Source organism: Diplotaxodon limnothrissa, linkage group LG12 (genome assembly GCF_057381915.1).
Source record: "Diplotaxodon limnothrissa isolate DT_005_m linkage group LG12, D_limnothrissa_male_GT1.1, whole genome shotgun sequence".
Taxonomy (NCBI): Eukaryota; Metazoa; Chordata; class Actinopteri; order Cichliformes; family Cichlidae; genus Diplotaxodon; species Diplotaxodon limnothrissa.
The window spans coordinates 3,490,825-3,508,454 of record NC_140607.1 but is presented as its reverse complement, the minus strand read 5'-3'; the positions used below and the strand labels follow the sequence as shown (position 1 = coordinate 3,508,454).

Genomic DNA, 17,630 nt, shown 5'->3' with positions numbered 1-17,630 from the left:
ACCGTGTTCTCTATTGCTTACAGCTTTTTGTTATATATATATATATATATATATTTTTTTTTTTTTCCAGACATTTTGACCCTGATTTAAAAAGATGTGATATTGGTATTTATCATAAAATTGCACTATTCATCTGTCACGGTGTGCCCATTCAAGTATAAGTTAAATATGAAACTCTGTAAATTACCCCGTATTTTTGTTTCCTGTTTCCACTTTGAATTTTTTCTTTTCAATCGTTATTTTTGCTCAGGCAGTATTTTAGACGGAAGCGGGTCCTCGCTCTGTGCATTTTGAAACCGTCGCGGTGAGAAGACACCTAGCAAAATAGCCGGGGAGAGGAGGAGGAGGTGGGAATGGTACAATTAAAATTATATATTAATATATCATTGATGTACAGTTGACTGGGGTACATGTTTACGGTTATATGCAATGTAAAACCAGAAAAAAATGTGCGTTTAACGTTCGTATCAGTTTTTATTATCACTAACCGGTAGCTCGAGTGGTTAGCTTCTTGGCTTGCCAGCTGGCTAATGACTGCTAGCATGGCTGACAATCTCAGCTTCCTGAAATGAATCGCATACCTAATGTCACTCTAATCTAATTTTCATATTTAACGATCATTCGTGCAGTTGATCGTTTCAGTTATTTGAATACCTTCGCCATGCCCTGCGTTTGTTTTACCCGATAAGTGATCAGTTTGGCCTGCGTACATGGCTTTGTGCTAACACAAAATATTTACCATTTTCTTTATACCAGTTTTACATTTCAGATTCTTCATTGTTTTTTGTATTTTTCTTATTCACTGTAAAATAGTATGTCTGTTATTAACTACAAAAATCGGCGCTAGGTTATCGTTTCCTTGAATTAGTCACGTCTACTAAGGCACAGCATGATGCTATATTAAAGGCTAGCAGAAAGTACGTAAATATGAGGACGGTGTATTTTTAACTGTAGACCAGCAGCCATGTCCCGATAAAGGCTCTTGTCACCAACATGCACAAAATATTTGACATGTTACGTTGAGTATTATTATTAACAAATGTAGAAACATACGGTATTTAAAACAATAAACTAGTGATGTAGAGAGAGTTCAGCAGTGATGTTATTTAAACCCATGTCACATCCAGTGTAAGGTGTCATCTAAATGATCTTTAACCACAACAGTAGCATATTTTAAGAGAAAGAAATGTTTAAAAAATCGATTTGTGATTGGCTGCTGTCACTTTCAAGTGAGCTAGTTGTAAATTTTCCTATAGTCCTAAACGCATCGTGCGCCCTCCCTTAAATTTGAACATGCGCAGAACGTGTTGTAAACAATGAGACTCTTCCAGACCGTCTCCAGCTTTGTGTCTGTCCAACAGTTGATCTGTGCAAAACTAAACGGTTTCCCATAGCTCTCCGTACATTCAATAAAAAATGTTCCTTGGTAAGTAAAGAGACACATTTGTGACTAAATTTTTTTTTTTTATCAGCATCATCACTGCGAACACGTATCACATTTATTACGTTACAGCCTGAAAACCCACCTCGAATGACATACTTGGGCGTGACAGCGTGCGAATGAACATACTAATATTGTTATTATGCACTTACTTTAATGCAGATTTATATTGGTCAGTATTCCAGCCCCATCTACATTCCTTCCGAGCAGCGTCTCTTGTGCTAGCTTTGTCAGGCAAACTCCCGGCTTTTAAAGCTGACTTGCTGGTTAGCAGGCTAGCTAGTAGATGCTAGTCCAACACTGGTCTCGGTGGTTCTGTTGAGGCATAATATGCTACGTTAAAATAAGCATTTAGACCATCAGTACCACCGGGTGTTTTTCTGTCATATTAATTAAAAAATTCATTGAGGCTGTTGAAGACACATACTCATGCTTATTAAATGTAAATGATTGTCTTTTTGCTACTGAAAGGGGGGGGGGGGGGGGTGTCAGTGATGGTAGTATCGGTGTGTTACATTTTAAAACTTTGGACTGACTGTTGGAGTATATTAAATTATACATGGCATTTAGCTATTGTGCACGCAGTAATTAGAGACTGTTTAATTGCACACGTGTGGAATGCAGTGGAAAATGTTGACATACTAGTCTAAGCTTGATTTAGACATCCATCAACTTTTAGTTTAAGTACTACTTATTTTTATGAGTAATGATAAAACTATAGTGTATAGGAAGTTGTTTATCAATAGCTGCTGTTTGTAAATGCTGAAGTTTGTGCTGTGTTACAGGGAGCTGAAGCATGGAGGCGGCTCTGAGCAGGTTGAGGGGGCTAAGTGCCGATGAACTGTCCGAGGAGTTTGCCCGGGCAAACGTCAAGTGTGGACCCATTACACCCACCACCCGTGCCACCTATGAGAGGAAATTAGCCCGTATCCTGGCTGGACCAGAGAGCAGTACCACTGAAACAGACAGCAGCTCTTCAGCTGGTGCCTTGAACATTGTGGTGGATCATGCCAAATCTCTGTCATGTGCCACCTCGGCTGTTGTGCCCACAACCTCTGGAGCAAGCAGCAGCTCCTCAAAGGCTGCCAATGAAGAGTTGGACTTTGGCTACGGTGTGGGTCTCAACCCTCCAGAGGAAGAAGAAATATCAGAAAATACAAACTCAAACAGCTCTGCTGAGGGCAGTAACTTGCAGTCCAAAGTGGAAACTCCTTCAAAGCCAGCACAAGTGTCCCCAACCCTTTATTATGGAGTGTGTCCACTTTGGGAGGATGTCTTGGCAAGAAATGGTAAGAGAAACTCAGCTTCTTACTTTTTTAGAGTCCATTAGATATCATGTTTAATTTTGGTATGAAGAATTACTTGCCAAGTGTTGTTGACTTTGGAAATTGTAGAAACAATACTTTGAAACAATTTAGCATTACTTCACGCAGTTTAAAAACATGGTACAACACGCTGTTTTTGCCCCACCTGTTTGCGTTTCAAGTAGTGTAGAGGAACTGAGCCCTGCCACCAGTAAGACGATGGCAGGAATGAAGCAAATGAGTCCATTTTATAAACCCCAAAAAATCTGAACAATAGCGACAGCTTCTATCCTAGTACAAGTTATTTTGGAGCAGCTTTGCTCTCTTTTCACCATCCTTCACCTGTCTTTACTGTTATTGACACTAGCTGTGGAGATGCTCCCAGCTGCTGGATGACTAGTTAGCATTATTTTGCATGCATTTGTTAGTTTAATTTTAGAAATGTAGTTATTACTGTTTATGTTTCCTAGACTGTGTGACATGATATTTGTCCTTTTAAGACGGTGAACTTTGGAGTAACAATTGTTGGAATTATTGTCTTGTAATAACCTATATTAGTCATATGACTAGCATATTATCACAATGGCTTTAATTCAGTGGCTCTAACAACAGAATTGCAGTAACTGTTTAGGATTACAGGCAGCTGTCACTATGAGATCCAAACAGATACTGATGCAAGTGAAGGAGGCTATCATTTGGCTGAAAACTAAAATAAACCTATCCTATCAGACTGATTGCAAAAATGTAAGAAATGGCCAAATAAACAATTGTGTTTGTTCTTGAAAATAAATAGATGCACTGTCCAGTTTAGCAACTCCAAATGACTTGAAAAATCACAGAAGACAACTAAAGCAAATGTTAAGAAAGACTGGAAAAAAAGGGGGGTTAGGAAATTTCACACCAAGTCAACAAATTCAAAAATCTCAAGTAGGTAAGTGCATAACTGTCAGGGTCTACAATCGAGAGACGTCTTCATGAATTGAAATACAGAGTGTTTATAACGAGACACAAACCATGCTCAGTTACTCAGTTCCACTCAGGATGAAGAAACCTAAAACAGACCACAAACTCCTAAAAGATTCTTCGGACACAAACAAAAATAAAATGTACTAGAATGATGGGAAGAGGAAAATATGAAGAAGGAAAGAGAACATTTATGATCTGAAAGATCTCATCTGTTGAATATGGTGCAGTAAATATTATGGCATGGGCATCATGTGACTGCTCATAGTGTACAGGGTTATAATCTCCAAAACTGATTTAACCACCCAAAGCCCCGTTTCTCAAGGCAAAGAAAAGGGATATTCTACAGTGTTTGTCAAATAGCCTTTTAAGTTGTTGAAAATGAGGAGCTAAGTATAAAAATGCATGTAATTCCAACAGTTAATGTAATAATGTTGTTAAACCGCTTGAATTAAAGCTAAAAGTCTGTGCTTCACTAAATAAAAACAATTTATATTGGATTGAAGCATTTAAATTTGCAGTGTTGTTACAAAAAGTACTTCAAAGGCAAAGAACAGAAGAAATGTCTCAGAAATATGGTTTATCCAATAATAATCAGATAATTAAGATATTTTTTTATTTATATATTTATTTATATATATATATTTGTTTAGTGGACAAACATTTTCTTTTCTTGGCAGTGAGCAGTCAGGCAGTAGGACAGCCTGACCTCTCTGGGGCAATGAGCTAAATTCACTTTGAGCTTCCATAAAAATCAGTGCTGTTAATGTTAATCAGTCAAGGCAGGCTTTTTTTGCAGTTGCAGAAGCAGTGGCACTTACGTGGCTGACAAGACAGACAGGGCAAAAAATGTGGAAAAAACCCAGCCACCGGTTAGGCCACTGTAAAACACAACAATTAAGGAAAAACGGAGTACCAAATAAAAGAATTAAAATGGTTTTTGTGTTTTTCTGCAGAGGGAGCACATGTGTACTCAGATAAGAAAGATGCCCTTCAAGCTGTAAAGACGATGAAGGGAGCCCGTTTTAAAGCCTTTTCCAACCGTGAGGATGCTGAGAAGTTTGCTAAGGGGATCTGTGATTACTTTCCCTCTCCCAGCAAGTCGGTCTGTGTATCTCCTGTCAAACCAGGCCTGCCCATTAGTAAAGGTAAGTACATGAAATGATTTAGGCTTCGCTTCTAAAAGAGCTTTACAGTATTTTTTTTGTGTATTTTTATTCAATTGAATTAGTTTTTATTTTCTCATCTTGTGTTAGTTTATTGCCTGATAAAGCAGTGCACCGTTATCAGTCAAAATTGTTATCGCTTTTAAGTGAAGTGGCATCTGTGAGCTGATCGCTGTATTTATTACAGTGTGAATATAGAGGTGCAGCATAGTTCAAAGATTTCACAGTTTGCTGATGTATCTGACATGTTAAAAGGCACAAGCGGATAAAAAGACTACAGATCGAGCTAGAATCCGAGCCATTGTGCAAGGCACTCCTGAAAAATTCTTCACTGCAGTGACCAGCTTCGTCTCTTTCTCCCTTCCACCCCAGACAACGTGGAGGTCGATACCATCAACCGGGAGCGTGCCAACAGTTTTAAGAGCCCGCGCTCCCAGGACCTGACGGCCAAACTAAGGAAAGCTGTGGAGAAGGGCGATGAGACGGCCTTCAGCGAACTGGTCTGGGGCAATCCACGCTATCTCATTGGCTCAGGAGATAATCCCACTATTGTTCAGGTGGGAACATGTAGTGAATACTTTTGGTATATTCGGACTGTTTATAACGCTGACTGAAAGTTGCATGGTATTTAGCATCTTAAGATAGCACAGAGATGCCGCCACAATCTCTGGAAAGTCTTTGCTATTAATAGAGTAGCATGGCCTGACTTGCCATTTGTTGATACATAAATATTTTGACTCTATCAGCGCCAGCCTTTCAGTTACTGTGTGTGTGTGTGTCAAGCTTGTAGCTCCTGAGACAAAAACAAAAGTGAATTTACCTGCTGGATGTGCTGAAATGGAATTTTTGCATCAAAGTAATTCATGTGTTTGTTTTACATTTAAAAGTACTTTAAAAATTGGGATTTAAAGTGTTCATAGTTGATGCTAGTATATTATAAATAACTGTTTGTTTATTAAGCTGCAGGTATTCAAATAAAATCAGTGGCATGTTGTTAATCCCTGATTAATCCCAAAGTCAGATTCTGATTTTTAGAAAAAAACGTGCAGTTTCTGTTAACTGGAGATTAAAAAGGATTCCTGACCCATTCAGTCGTTCCTCTGTGGTTTGTTATGTTCAGGAGGGCTGCCGGTACAATGTAATGCACGTGGCAGCCAAGGAAAACCAGGCAGGGATTGCTCAGCTGCTGCTGGACACCTTGGAAAACCCAGAGTTTATGCGCCTCATGTACCCAGATGACCAGGAAGTCATGCTGCAGAAACGAATCCGCTACATTGTAGACCTTTACCTCAACACTCCAGATAAAGCTGTCAGTTCTTTCACACTCCCAATTGAACCTGAATAGATTCATTTTAAATAATAATATGAACAGAGCCCAGTAACTTTATTATTTTGTTTTTCCCCCACTGTAGGGCTTTGAAACACCGCTCCACTTTGCCTGTAAGTTTGGGTGTCCAGATGTGGTCAATGTCCTGTGCTCGCATCCTGACATTGATAAGAACCGTGAGAATAAGGATGGCCAGACGCCTAGGGATGTAAGTGCTTACATTTCGAACCATTATTTAAACGAGCAGCACACACAGATGCACACACATGGAGCATGGATTAAACCACAGGAGTGACCGTGAATGTGTACGCATTTATATGAGTGCTGTCTAGCAAATACAGTCTCTCTCAGTGCAATCCTCGCAGTAGTTGTTCAGGGAGGCGCAGTTATGCCCACACAGGTTTTTAAACTGTGACCTCTAAGCTTGCTTTTTGAATTCCTTTGGCAGCAATCACTCACTGAACATTGTAAGCTAAACTTAGATGAGCAAATTCTTTCCTCACTTGATCCAGCAACAGCTGTACATAAATGTCTGTTCACGCATCATTATTTTGTTTCCCTCTTTCCCACAGCTTATATGCAGCAGAAAGAATAAAAGTCCAGAAGTGAAACAGAAGATAAGTGACTACCTGGAGGGTAAGGGATTAGCACATTTCTTACAAATTAAGTTTGTTCTCCTTGGGCTGGTTCAACACACAGCATGTGACATCTTAGTTTTTTGTTTTTTTTAAATCTGTCCTTTTAATATTTGTAAAATTGGAGCTGTTAAGTGTCGGTCATAATAGTCTTGTGAGCTTGAAAAAAGAGCCCTGGATGTCTTTAGGTTTGAGAGGTGAAACGTATTTACAAAACTAAAGAAATCCAGTTACTTTTTTCAAGCTCTCGAGACTGCATGTGTTAGTGTTACTGAGCGGGTATACTCATGAATAAACTGCAACAAGTTTGTTTTGCAAATCATGACAAGTTTTTGTTCAGTCCGGTGAGAGTTGAAGGCATCTGGTGTGCAGCGTCAGAGCATTTGGCACGGCGTTCTGCATACTGTATTTCTTTATACCATTTGGTATGCGCACACTGCCAACGCCATATGCAGCAGCCACATGACAACACATAAACTTAGATTTTGTTTTGACGTACTCTGCCAGCTTAAGGTTCGACTCCCACCGCTTCCACCTTTGACGATATGTAAATGTTGTCATGAGTTATGTTGTCATGCTGACTTTGAGTCTCTGTTGTTTCACAGACCGTTGCTATATCCCTTTGCTGAGAGCAACTGACAATACCTCCCAGCCCATCATTGGTGCTCCATGGTCACCTGAGTCCTCAGAAAGTCTCTCGCTAATCCAGCGACACACAAGAAGCCCCAAGGATCCCATGATGGCTGTCACTGCCTTTGCTGGCCCCCTAAACCCCTCTAAAGCAAGTTTAAAAACAACAACAACAAAAAAACCTGCTTATCAGTGTTTATGAAGGCCGTAATAATTTTTTTTTTTAAAACACATATTGTCTTCCACTGTAGGCAGATGATTTTCGCCGGTTCTGGAAGACGCCACCCAGAGACCGGGCAGAACTTTACCACCACATACTTAAGTCTGATCCTGACAGAGGGGCGGAGAGAGTAGGCAGGTACGTCCAAAACCTAAGTCTTATTTTATTTTCAGTAACTTTCTCAGGAATATCTGTGTCCGCTGTGATGCACAGATATCATCTGTTAAATGCCATCTCTGCACTTTTCACATAGTCATACATATTGGAAGCTTTCACTTCATTATGGATGATTAGCTAAACCACAGTAGGATACAGTTTTTAATCCATCCCATCCATCCATCCATCCATCTTCATCCGCTTTATCCGAGGCCGGGTCGCGGGGGCAGCAGCCTAAGCAAAGAGGCCCAGACCTCCCTCTCCCCAGCCACCTCCTCCAGCTTATCCGGGGGAACACCAAGGCGTTCCCAGGCCAGCCGAGAGATATAATCTCTCCAGCGTGTCCTGGGTCTGCCCCGGGGCCTCCTCCCGGTGGGACATGCCTGGAACACCTCACCCAGGAGGCGCCCAAGGGGCATCCTTCTCAGATGCCCGAACCACCTCAGCTGGCTCCTTTCGATGTGGAGCAGCAGCTGCTCTACTCTGAGCCCCTCCCGGATGGCCGAACTTCTCACCCTATCTCTAAGGGAGAGGCCAGCCACCCTTCGGAGGAAGCTCATTTCTGCCGCTTGTATCCGCGATCTCGTTCTTTCGGTCACTACCCACAGCTCGTGGCCATAGATGAGGGTAGGGACGTAGATCGACCGGTAAATTGAGAGCTTCGCTTTTACACTCAGCTCACTCTTCACCACGACGGACCGGTGCAGCGTCCGCATTACTGCAGCTGCAGCCCCAATCCGTCTGTCGATCTCCGGCTCCCTTCTCCCATCACTCGCGAACAAGACCCCGAGATACTTGAACTCCTCCACTTGGGGCAGGAACTCATCCCCGACCCGGAGTGGGCACTCCACCCTTTTCCGGCTGAGAACCATGGCCTCAGATTTGGAGGTGCTGATCCTCATTCCCGCTGCTTCACACTCGGCTGCGAACCGTTCCAGTGCGAGCTGGAGGCCCTCACCCGATGAAGCCAACAGAACCACATCATCTGCAAAAATCAGAGATGAGATTCTGAGGCCACCAAAGCGAAAGCCCTCCGCCACTTGGCTGCGCCTAGAAATCCTGTCCATAAAAATTATGAACAGAACCGGAGACAAAGGGCAGCCCTGGCGGAGCCCATCACCCACCGGGAACGAGTCCGACTTATTGCCGGCAATGCGAACCAAGCTCTTGCAACGGTTGTATAGGGATCGAATGGCCCGTAGCAATGGGCCAGACACCCCATATTCCCGCAACACCTCCCACAGGACACCCCGAGGGACACGGTCGAATGCCTTCTCCAAGTCCACAAAACACATGTAGACTGGTTGGGCAAACTCCCATGCACCCTCAAGTATCCTGGAGAGGATAAAGAGCTGGTCCAGTGTTCCGCGACCAGGACGAAAACCGCATTGTTCCTCCTGTATCCGAGGTTCGACTAGCGGACGAACTCTCCTTTCCAGCACCCTGGCATAGACTTTCCCAGGGAGGCTGAGGAGTGTGATCCCCCTGTAGTTGGAACACACCCTCCGGTCCCCCTTCTTAAAGATGGGGACCACCACCCCGGTCTGCCAGTCCACAGGTACTGCCCCTGATCTCCACGCAACATTGTAGAGGCGTGTCAACCAGGACAGCCCTACAACGTCCAGAGCCTTCAGGAACTCGGGGCGGACCTCATCAACACCAGGGGCTCTGCCACCAAGGAGTTGTTTAACTGCACAGGCTAACCAAGCCCGATAGGCCTCCTTCTTCAGCCTGGTGGCTCCCTTCACCTCTGGTGTCCACCAAAAACTGTCAACCAAATGGTGGACAGTTTTTAATGTTTTGTTTAATGTTTAAAATGTTTTGTATTCCATATACCACTGAGAATAGAACAGCCCATTATGTAACTATGTGAAGGTCGACTTATGCATTAACCTTCCCCGTCAATAATTGGAATAATCAGCTCTTCAAATTACCAAAATAATATTTAGCAGTTTATTACTATTATTCTGCTATAATGGTGGATACTCATAATAATCATGGCTAAAGTTTTAGTTAATGAGGTCTGGGTTTGTTTGGGGTTTTCCCCCTGACTCTTGGCTCTCTAAAATATTGGAGAGGATATCCTTATTATGATAATTTCAGGTTTCTTCCTGTTAAAAGGGAGTTTTTCCCCTTCCCACTGTTGCCATGTGCTTGCTCATAGCTCATCTGATTGATGGGGTTTACTTACTATTATTGGAAGGTATTTATGTTACAATATAAAGCGCCTTGAGGTAACTGTTATTGTGATTTGGTGTGATATAAATAAAACTGAATTGAATAGATCTGGCTGTGAGCAACAAAGTCCAACTCCTGTTCAAATGAATTTGTAAAGGAAAATCATAACAAAGCTGGCTTAAAGGTAAGGAGAAGCTCATTTTAGAGAGCGGATGACCTGAGTGACTGAATCAAAGTCCAGTTTAAGATAATTGAGGACTAGTTTTGTGTTTTTTGGAAACATGCACAGCTTCTTTTTTTAAAGTCCAACAGTAGAAATATAAATCGAAATTAATGTAATGGGTTAATTTTGATTATGCATCCTTTTAACCCACGCAGATCAGCTTCAACATTAGCCACAATCATGGGGAACCAATAAATAAACAAATATCTTTGTTATTTAAATGAATCTACGTCTTGCCTACAGAGACCTAGCTCATGAGATGGGACACCCCTGGGCGGAATATTGGGACTTCCTGGATAGTTTTGTGGATCTGTCATCTGGTGAGGGGCTCCGCAAGCTGGACGATTACCTGAGCAAGAAGGATTTCAGTTCACGGACTCATGAGGGGGCCGGCGAGAATGAAACCAGCAACAGGTTTAAAACCCCCTCTCCAGGTACAAAGTGCTTTGTATTTGAGAAGTATGGGTTGCTGAGATGGACTGTGCACATTTCTGATCACATCCTGATTTAATGTGTTAATTTTAGTGATGTAGCGTAATCAGTGTGTTTCTCAAGTATAGCCTCTTGTTATATTAAATGGTCTTTGCAAAGTTTCATACCTCGTTTTTTTGCCCTAAAGCAAAGTGCACCACTCTTTAGTTTACAGTTTTTTGTTACTCATTCTTCGCTGATTGCAGGGAAGCCCAAAAAGTTCTGCAACTCTATTTCTGTTGGTGCCTTCCTGGACGAGGGTGACGATATCAGCCTTGAGGAGATGAAGAACCGGCAGAACGCAGCACTCACCAGCATCACCTCCTGTGCTGCATCCAAGGACGTCCTGAAAGGAGCTGTGGGTGGCCGCGAGTTCCACATCGCGCTCCGCCACCACGGGGCCGACCTGATCGAGACTGCTGCCGAGCAGGACCTGCTGTGCTGCTGCAAAGACGGCCTCCTGTCGCCTGGTGTAGTCTGTAAAAACGGGGTGTGCTCCTCCTCCAGAGATAGGACTCACAATGGAGACAAGGTGTCCCCACGCACCTCCCCATCCTCTTCCTGCATGCTGTCGCCTATTTCCAATCTCATGGTGGAGTTTGAGCGCATGTCTCTGCAGGAGCCACCAGACAGTCCCACCAGCTGCAGAGAGAGAAGGAGCAGTGGTGGGAACCGTCATAGGGAGGCTCGGGACTATAACTCCTCCTCAGCCACAGACCTGAGCTCTGGGCTGAACCTCCTGTCTCTCAGTCACAGCGGTCAAGATGGTGAGACTGTGGATGGGCCAGGCTGGAGAACAGAGGGAGCAGGTAAAGAAGAGAGGCACAGCAGCGGCAGCTCAGAGGAGTACTTTGAAGCAGAGGAGAGTCTGGAGATGCTGGGTAGGACTAGGGGGTCAGTGTCAGGGTTGCGCAATTTCTGCGCTAGGTCCAAGTCATGGGACCACGGGGGCAGGGACTTAAGCAGCTCAGGATCCTCTGGGTCCTCTTATAAGTCCTTAGAGAACTCCCATGAGTTCTTACCCAGGACCCCACCACATGTCAGAAGAGGACTTTTTATTGATGGGTGAGTCGCACTTGCTTTCACTGCAGAGGATTCAGTTTATAGCAGACAAATAGAAAATGTTCCTGAGAATCTTTAAGTTTGGTATTGTAAATAAAATTAAATATGAGACTATGTGGAAAAGAAACTGAACTACATGAAGCATTTGTGAATATTTCTGTGATAATCCAGAGAAGTACTGTGTAACACACTCTGAGCTAGATGCTGTTAGTGGGATGTGACAGGCAGACGGTACAATTAGGAGCAGTCTGATGATCCCCAACTGAGCTGAAGTGATAAGTAGCTGATTAATCGTCTGTCTTTTTTACAGTGATTCTCCAACCAAACTGGACAGAGCGGTCCTGTCAGCAATAGAGGGCACAGACATCGATCCTCAGAAGTATCCGAGTATTCATAAGTGGAAGAGCACAGTGAAGTCATACTCTGCCTCAGATATGCAGAGGTTAGTAAGCTTGGCTGGCATATCAATGCAGGGTTTCCACCAGTGTTTTACAGGCTGTGTGTGTGTTTGATGGCAGTTGTAGGCAGACTTAAAAAGAATAATGAACCAGGTGAATGTCAACAGCTAACATAATTATATCTGTTCTGCTGCTATCTGTCAACTTATGTCCATTAATCATGGATTACAGTAGGCTAGGTCCTGCTTGGCTAATCTACATAAACTGTGAATTGGTGCTTTCTTGCTTGTGTTGGCTGGGAAGTATGCCCTTTTGTTTTTTTCCCCCTCTTTTTCTCCACAGTGTGCAGAGATGCAGCTAGGCTAGCACAGCTCCATTGTTTTCCTCTGTCGTACAGTTAGCATTATAGCTAGTTAAATTTCCTGCAAACCCTGTTCATAGTTATTTGTATGCTTATTTCACGTGTGGGTGTGATCCTGCTGGCTTCAAAGGTTTCAGTACCAGGTGATGATGATGATGATGATGATAATACTTTTTCATGTCTTTAATCAGCACTAAAGGTCAGTTTAGTGCAGTAGTTGCTGAAATGGGAACTGAGAACCAGTTCTGTGTAATATGTGTAATGCACATTTTTTTTGAGTAACAACCCCAACACTGATCACAACAAAGAGGGGAGACGCCTCCAACATGCACAAACATTTGACCACACAGAATGCGGTTAATTTGCACAAATGTTATGTCTTTGATATGCAGCTTAGCAAATGTGGTGACTCTCAAAATGTAGCCAAGGAGAATCGATAGAGAATTGATGAGAAATCAAATCAATAAGAGATACTGATAATAGAATCGAAATTGCTAAATTCTTATCAGTTCCCGTCCCTTGCATTTGCTTTTATTATCTTGCTTTTCATTACTGTTTAAGCTTAAAAACTGGCTCTGCACACAGCTTAGAAGCTGTTATTTTTATTTTACATTTTACATCATGACAGAGGGCATCCACAGAAACATTGGTGGAAAAAAGAGAAATCAGTACTGAAATCTACAAGACTGACATTTAAACTACTGTACATTCAGATCTTACAGATTCTGGCATGTAAATGAACTGGTGTTTTCTACAGGGAGTGCAGAATTATTAGGCAAGTTGTGTTTTTGAGGAATAATGTTATTATTGAGCAACAACCATGTTCTCAATGAACCCAAAAAACTCATTAATATCAAAGCTGAATGTTTTTGGAAGTAGTTTTTAGTTTGTTTTTAGTTTTAGCTATTTTAGGGGGATATCTGTGTGTGCAGGTGACTATTACTGTGCATAATTATTAGGCAACTTAACAAAAAACAAATATATACCCATTTCAATTATTTATTTTTACCAGTGAAACCAATATAACATCTCCACATTCACAAATATACATTTCTGACATTCAAAAACAAAACAAAAACAAATCAGCGACCAATATAGCCACCTTTCTTTGCAAGGACACTCAAAAGCCTGCCATCCATGGATTCTGTCAGTGTTTTGATCTGTTCACCATCAACATTGCGTGCAGCAGCAACCACAGCCTCCCAGACACTGTTCAGAGAGGTGTACTGTTTTCCCTCCTTGTAAATCTCACATTTGATGATGGACCACAGGTTCTCAATGGGGTTCAGATCAGGTGAACAAGGAGGCCATGTCATTAGTTTTTCTTCTTTTATACCCTTTCTTGCCAGCCACGCTGTGGAGTACTTGGACGCGTGTGATGGAGCATTGTCCTGCATGAAAATCATGTTTTTCTTGAAGGATGCAGACTTCTTCCTGTACCACTGCTTGAAGAAGGTGTCTTCCAGAAACTGGCAGTAGGACTGGAAGTTGAGCTTGACTCCATCCTCAACCCGAAAAGGCCCCACAAGCTCATCTTTGATGATACCAGCCCAAACCAGTACTCCACCTCCACCTTGCTGGCGTCTGAGTGGGACTGGAGCTCTCTGCCCTTTACCAATCCAGCCACGGGCCCATCCATCTGGCCCATCAAGACTCACTCTCATTTCATCAGTCCATAAAACCTTAGAAAAACCAGTCTTGAGATATTTCTTGGCCCAGTCTTGACGTTTCAGCTTGTGTGTCTTGTTCAGTGGTGGTCGTCTTTCAGCCTTTCTTACCTTGGCCATGTCTCTGAGTATTGCACACCTTGTGCTTTTGGGCACTCCAGTGATGTTGCAGCTCTGAAATATGGCCAAACTGGTGGCAAGTGGCATCTTGGCAGCTGCACGCTTGACTTTTCTCAGTTCATGGGCAGTTATTTTGCGCCTTGGTTTTTCCACACGCTTCTTGCGACCCTGTTGACTATTTAGAATGAAACGCTTGATTGTTCGATGATCACGCTTCAGAAGCTTTGCAATTTTGAGACTGCTGCATCCCTCTGCAAGATATCTCACTATTTTTGACTTTTCTGAGCCTGTCAAGTCCTTCTTTTGACCCATTTTGCCAAAGGAAAGGACGTTGCCTAATAATTATGCACACCTGATATAGGGTGTTGATGTCATTAGACCACACCCCTTCTCATTACAGAGATGCACATCACCTAATATGCTTAATTGGTAGTAGGCTTTCGAGCCTATACAGCTTGGAGTAAGACAACATGCATGAAGAGGATGATGTGGACAAAATACTCATTTGCCTAATAATTCTGCACTCCCTGTATTAATTTGAACACGGCACATTCACAGAGGACTTCCCTCTATACCGAAGTGCTTTCTCACAGTCATATTCTCACTCAAATGGATGTATAACTTGGGGCTCACCATCTTGCACGCTGAGTCGGGGATTGATCAACCCACTCTCCAACCTGAGCCACCCAAAGAATGTGCTCTTTGCCCTTTAAATCATGTGTTAACTCAAAATCAAGAGTCCAAATACACCTCTTTAAATCCAGGGTGCAGAGATAAAGGCAACTATTAAACACGCACCCACGCAGGGTAGTCTCAGGTAGTGGTGTGCGGATTGATACTAAAATATCGATTCCTCTGATACCAGCCATTTATGGTCTAGAATCAATTCTCATATTAAAATATCGATATTTTAGTAATTTGGGGTAAATTTGTAGTTTATCATTAACAGGAACACAGTGGAAAGAAACTATATAATTCGGATTGTCTACATTGGAAGGAACTACTTCCTCTTCCGCCTTTCATATTCATATGCGAAATATGGCTGTATAAATGTGTCGCAGCCCCTTGGCGTGCGCACTCACAACAATGGCTGAGCGTAAATGGAGTCATCCATGGACACGTTTTACCTCCACAAACAGCCGAGACGCGGTTTGCGATACATGTGGCAAGACAGTGAGGTGTTGTGGCAACACCACTAACCTCCTCAAACACCTCACAGTAAATCATATGACAGAATATGACGAGTGTATGTTGAGGCGAACTGAAGAGGAGGACAGGGACGGGTGCTGCTAGGGCGAGACAGACGTCTCTCATTGAGTCCTTTAGTGCTGCAGGCAGGCAAGATGCTCAAATAGCCACAACTTCAGGTTTTTTATTTTTATAAGATAATTCTGCATTATTAAATGATAACAAGTAGTCTGATATCCCATAATCATTATGAAGCTATAATTTGAGATACAGTAAAAGATACAATAAATAAAATAAGTTTTTGTACAAAGTATCGGATCAGTATCCTCGATACCATCCTGGATTTTACTTGGTATCGGATCGGAAAGGAAATGAGTGGTATCGCACATCACTAGTCTCAGGCCAGTCCCCCAAATAATATGCTTTATATTTACCATTAAATTTATTCTAAAACACTGATTATTGTGTTGATCTGTATTGTGTAGCTGGCCTAGCCCTGCAGTGGTAAAACCACGACTCAGGATGCAGCATCAGACTCCCGGCTCTCCTATCAGCGGCCTGATGTCCCCCACCGGCCGCTTCAGCCCCGCTCGGCACGCTGCCTCACCGGACTTCAGCCCCAGCCGGTACAGCCCTGCCAACATTAGCTACATTCAGCGCCTCAAGCACTTGAACGAGCCGTCAGTTTAACTGCACCCACCTCCTGCGCTACAATGCAGCCATACCCTCTCCAAGCCCTGCCTTCTCTCACACACCCGAATCCAGCTGTACAGAGCTGGCTACACCAGAGCTCAGAAACCACAAACCTAACAGAAATATGCACAAAGTGTCTGGAAGATTTGTATTAATGATGTATGGTACGACTCCTACGTAACACAGGAATTCTCATCACAGTTAGGTTGTGATGTCAACTCCAGACTTTAAAAGGTAAAAAACAAAACAAACCTTGCTAATTTATGTACTGTATGGGTGTGGACCATGTTGAATTGACGGTAACGTTATTTGTGGCAAGTGTGAAGCACCTTTATCATAGCCTGACTCAACTTTTATGAATATTGTGAACACAAGCCACACCCCCCAAAGTTAGTTGATCACTAAAACTTTAGTGAGGGATCCTAAAAGGATTGTCACTGAAGATGTTCTTAAAAAAAATTAAAATGTCAATATTTTAAAAATTATTTTTTGTATGTTGGTCAGTAGCACAAAATTTAAATGTTTTTATTAATGGTGTTAAAACAGACTGCCATTTCCTATGTTCTTTTTCCCCCCTCAGTTCAGGAATTGCCTTAATTTTCTGAAGTGATGGACCAGCTCTCTGTCAGTTTGGACACATTTCCTCTAGCTCATACATGAAATGTATGGAAAATAAAGCAACTGAGATCTTCCATGTTTTTATTTTGTCCTTCAATAAATTCATACAATTTCCATCTTTTCTCGGTAGTTCCTGGACATATCTGGACTTTTTCTTTCTGTCGCTGTTGGCGGCCTTAGAGACTGTGCAATTTTTTTTCTTTATCTTTTTTCTGGAGTATCTTTTATGGGCAAACATCTCCTACAATGTATGAATGACAAAACACACCCATCAGTATAGTATTATTTCAGATTTGGCTAGTGCCTGGTGTTGCGATCACTTTAAAGCTGTGTGAAGTGATTTGTAACCACTAGGGGGCGAGAAAGACTCAAAGTAACTTGATAGGGTTTCTATGTCCTGTTACGACTGTCTTGTTAATGAAACTGCCTTATGATACAGAGAATACAGATTAGTTGAGAGCTGCTTAAAATATGAAGTTGATTAGCAGAACATGCGACCCTCATGATAGAATTTGATTTTAACAAAGTGCTAAGTAGAGCTTTGAGGCCCAAAATTTCAGTAATCCCTCAGGTGGTAAAACTGACTTCAAGTAAACTTGTGTAGATAACGGCAAGTTCTTGCAGTCCTCTAAAAACCTGCTGTATCCAGTCTGTATTGTAGGGATAACATCACTGCTGGGTGAGGGCTTATCAGCTGTGTCTAGGACTAAAAAGCCAATTATCCTGAATATTCAGATGGCCACTCGCATTTAAAGAATGTATTTTTTGTGTGAACTATACCTTTATCCGAGAGCACAAACTACTTCAGT

The 17,630-nt window shown here is 42.4% G+C and overlaps 1 protein-coding gene across 2 annotated transcripts; it reads left to right on the top strand.

The window, feature by feature from the left end:
- The first annotated feature begins 298 nt into the window (after nt 1-298).
- Nucleotides 299-16,636, top strand: ankle2 (ankyrin repeat and LEM domain containing 2). 2 transcript variants are annotated; one of them, XM_085367035.1, is made up of 13 exons: nt 299-356; nt 2,227-2,730; nt 4,665-4,856; nt 5,247-5,431; nt 5,995-6,183; nt 6,287-6,409; nt 6,774-6,837; nt 7,442-7,621; nt 7,722-7,824; nt 10,487-10,677; nt 10,921-11,779; nt 12,087-12,218; nt 15,996-16,636. In XM_085367035.1, the coding sequence occupies exons 2-13, from the start codon at nt 2,238-2,240 to the stop codon at nt 16,198-16,200; spliced, it is 2,916 nt and encodes a 971-aa protein (XP_085223161.1). In that variant the 5' UTR covers nt 299-356; nt 2,227-2,237; the 3' UTR covers nt 16,201-16,636. The 2 variants fall into 2 exon arrangements, with proteins under 2 accessions (XP_085223161.1, XP_085223160.1); XM_085367034.1 differs by lacking the exon at nt 299-356 and adding an exon at nt 1,329-1,426.
- Nucleotides 16,637-17,630: the final 994 nt, after the last annotated feature.

Bases quoted from the DNA above. Each gene is read 5' to 3' on its own strand.
- ankle2 (XM_085367035.1), top strand. From the start codon at position 2,238: ATGGAGGCGGCTCTGAGCAGGTTGAGGGGGCTAAGTGCCGATGAACTG. The intron at 6,184-6,286 runs GTCAGTTCTTTC...CCCCCACTGTAG, and splicing joins TCAACACTCCAGATAAAGCT to GGCTTTGAAACACCGCTCCA. The intron at 6,410-6,773 runs GTAAGTGCTTAC...TCTTTCCCACAG, and splicing joins ATGGCCAGACGCCTAGGGAT to CTTATATGCAGCAGAAAGAA.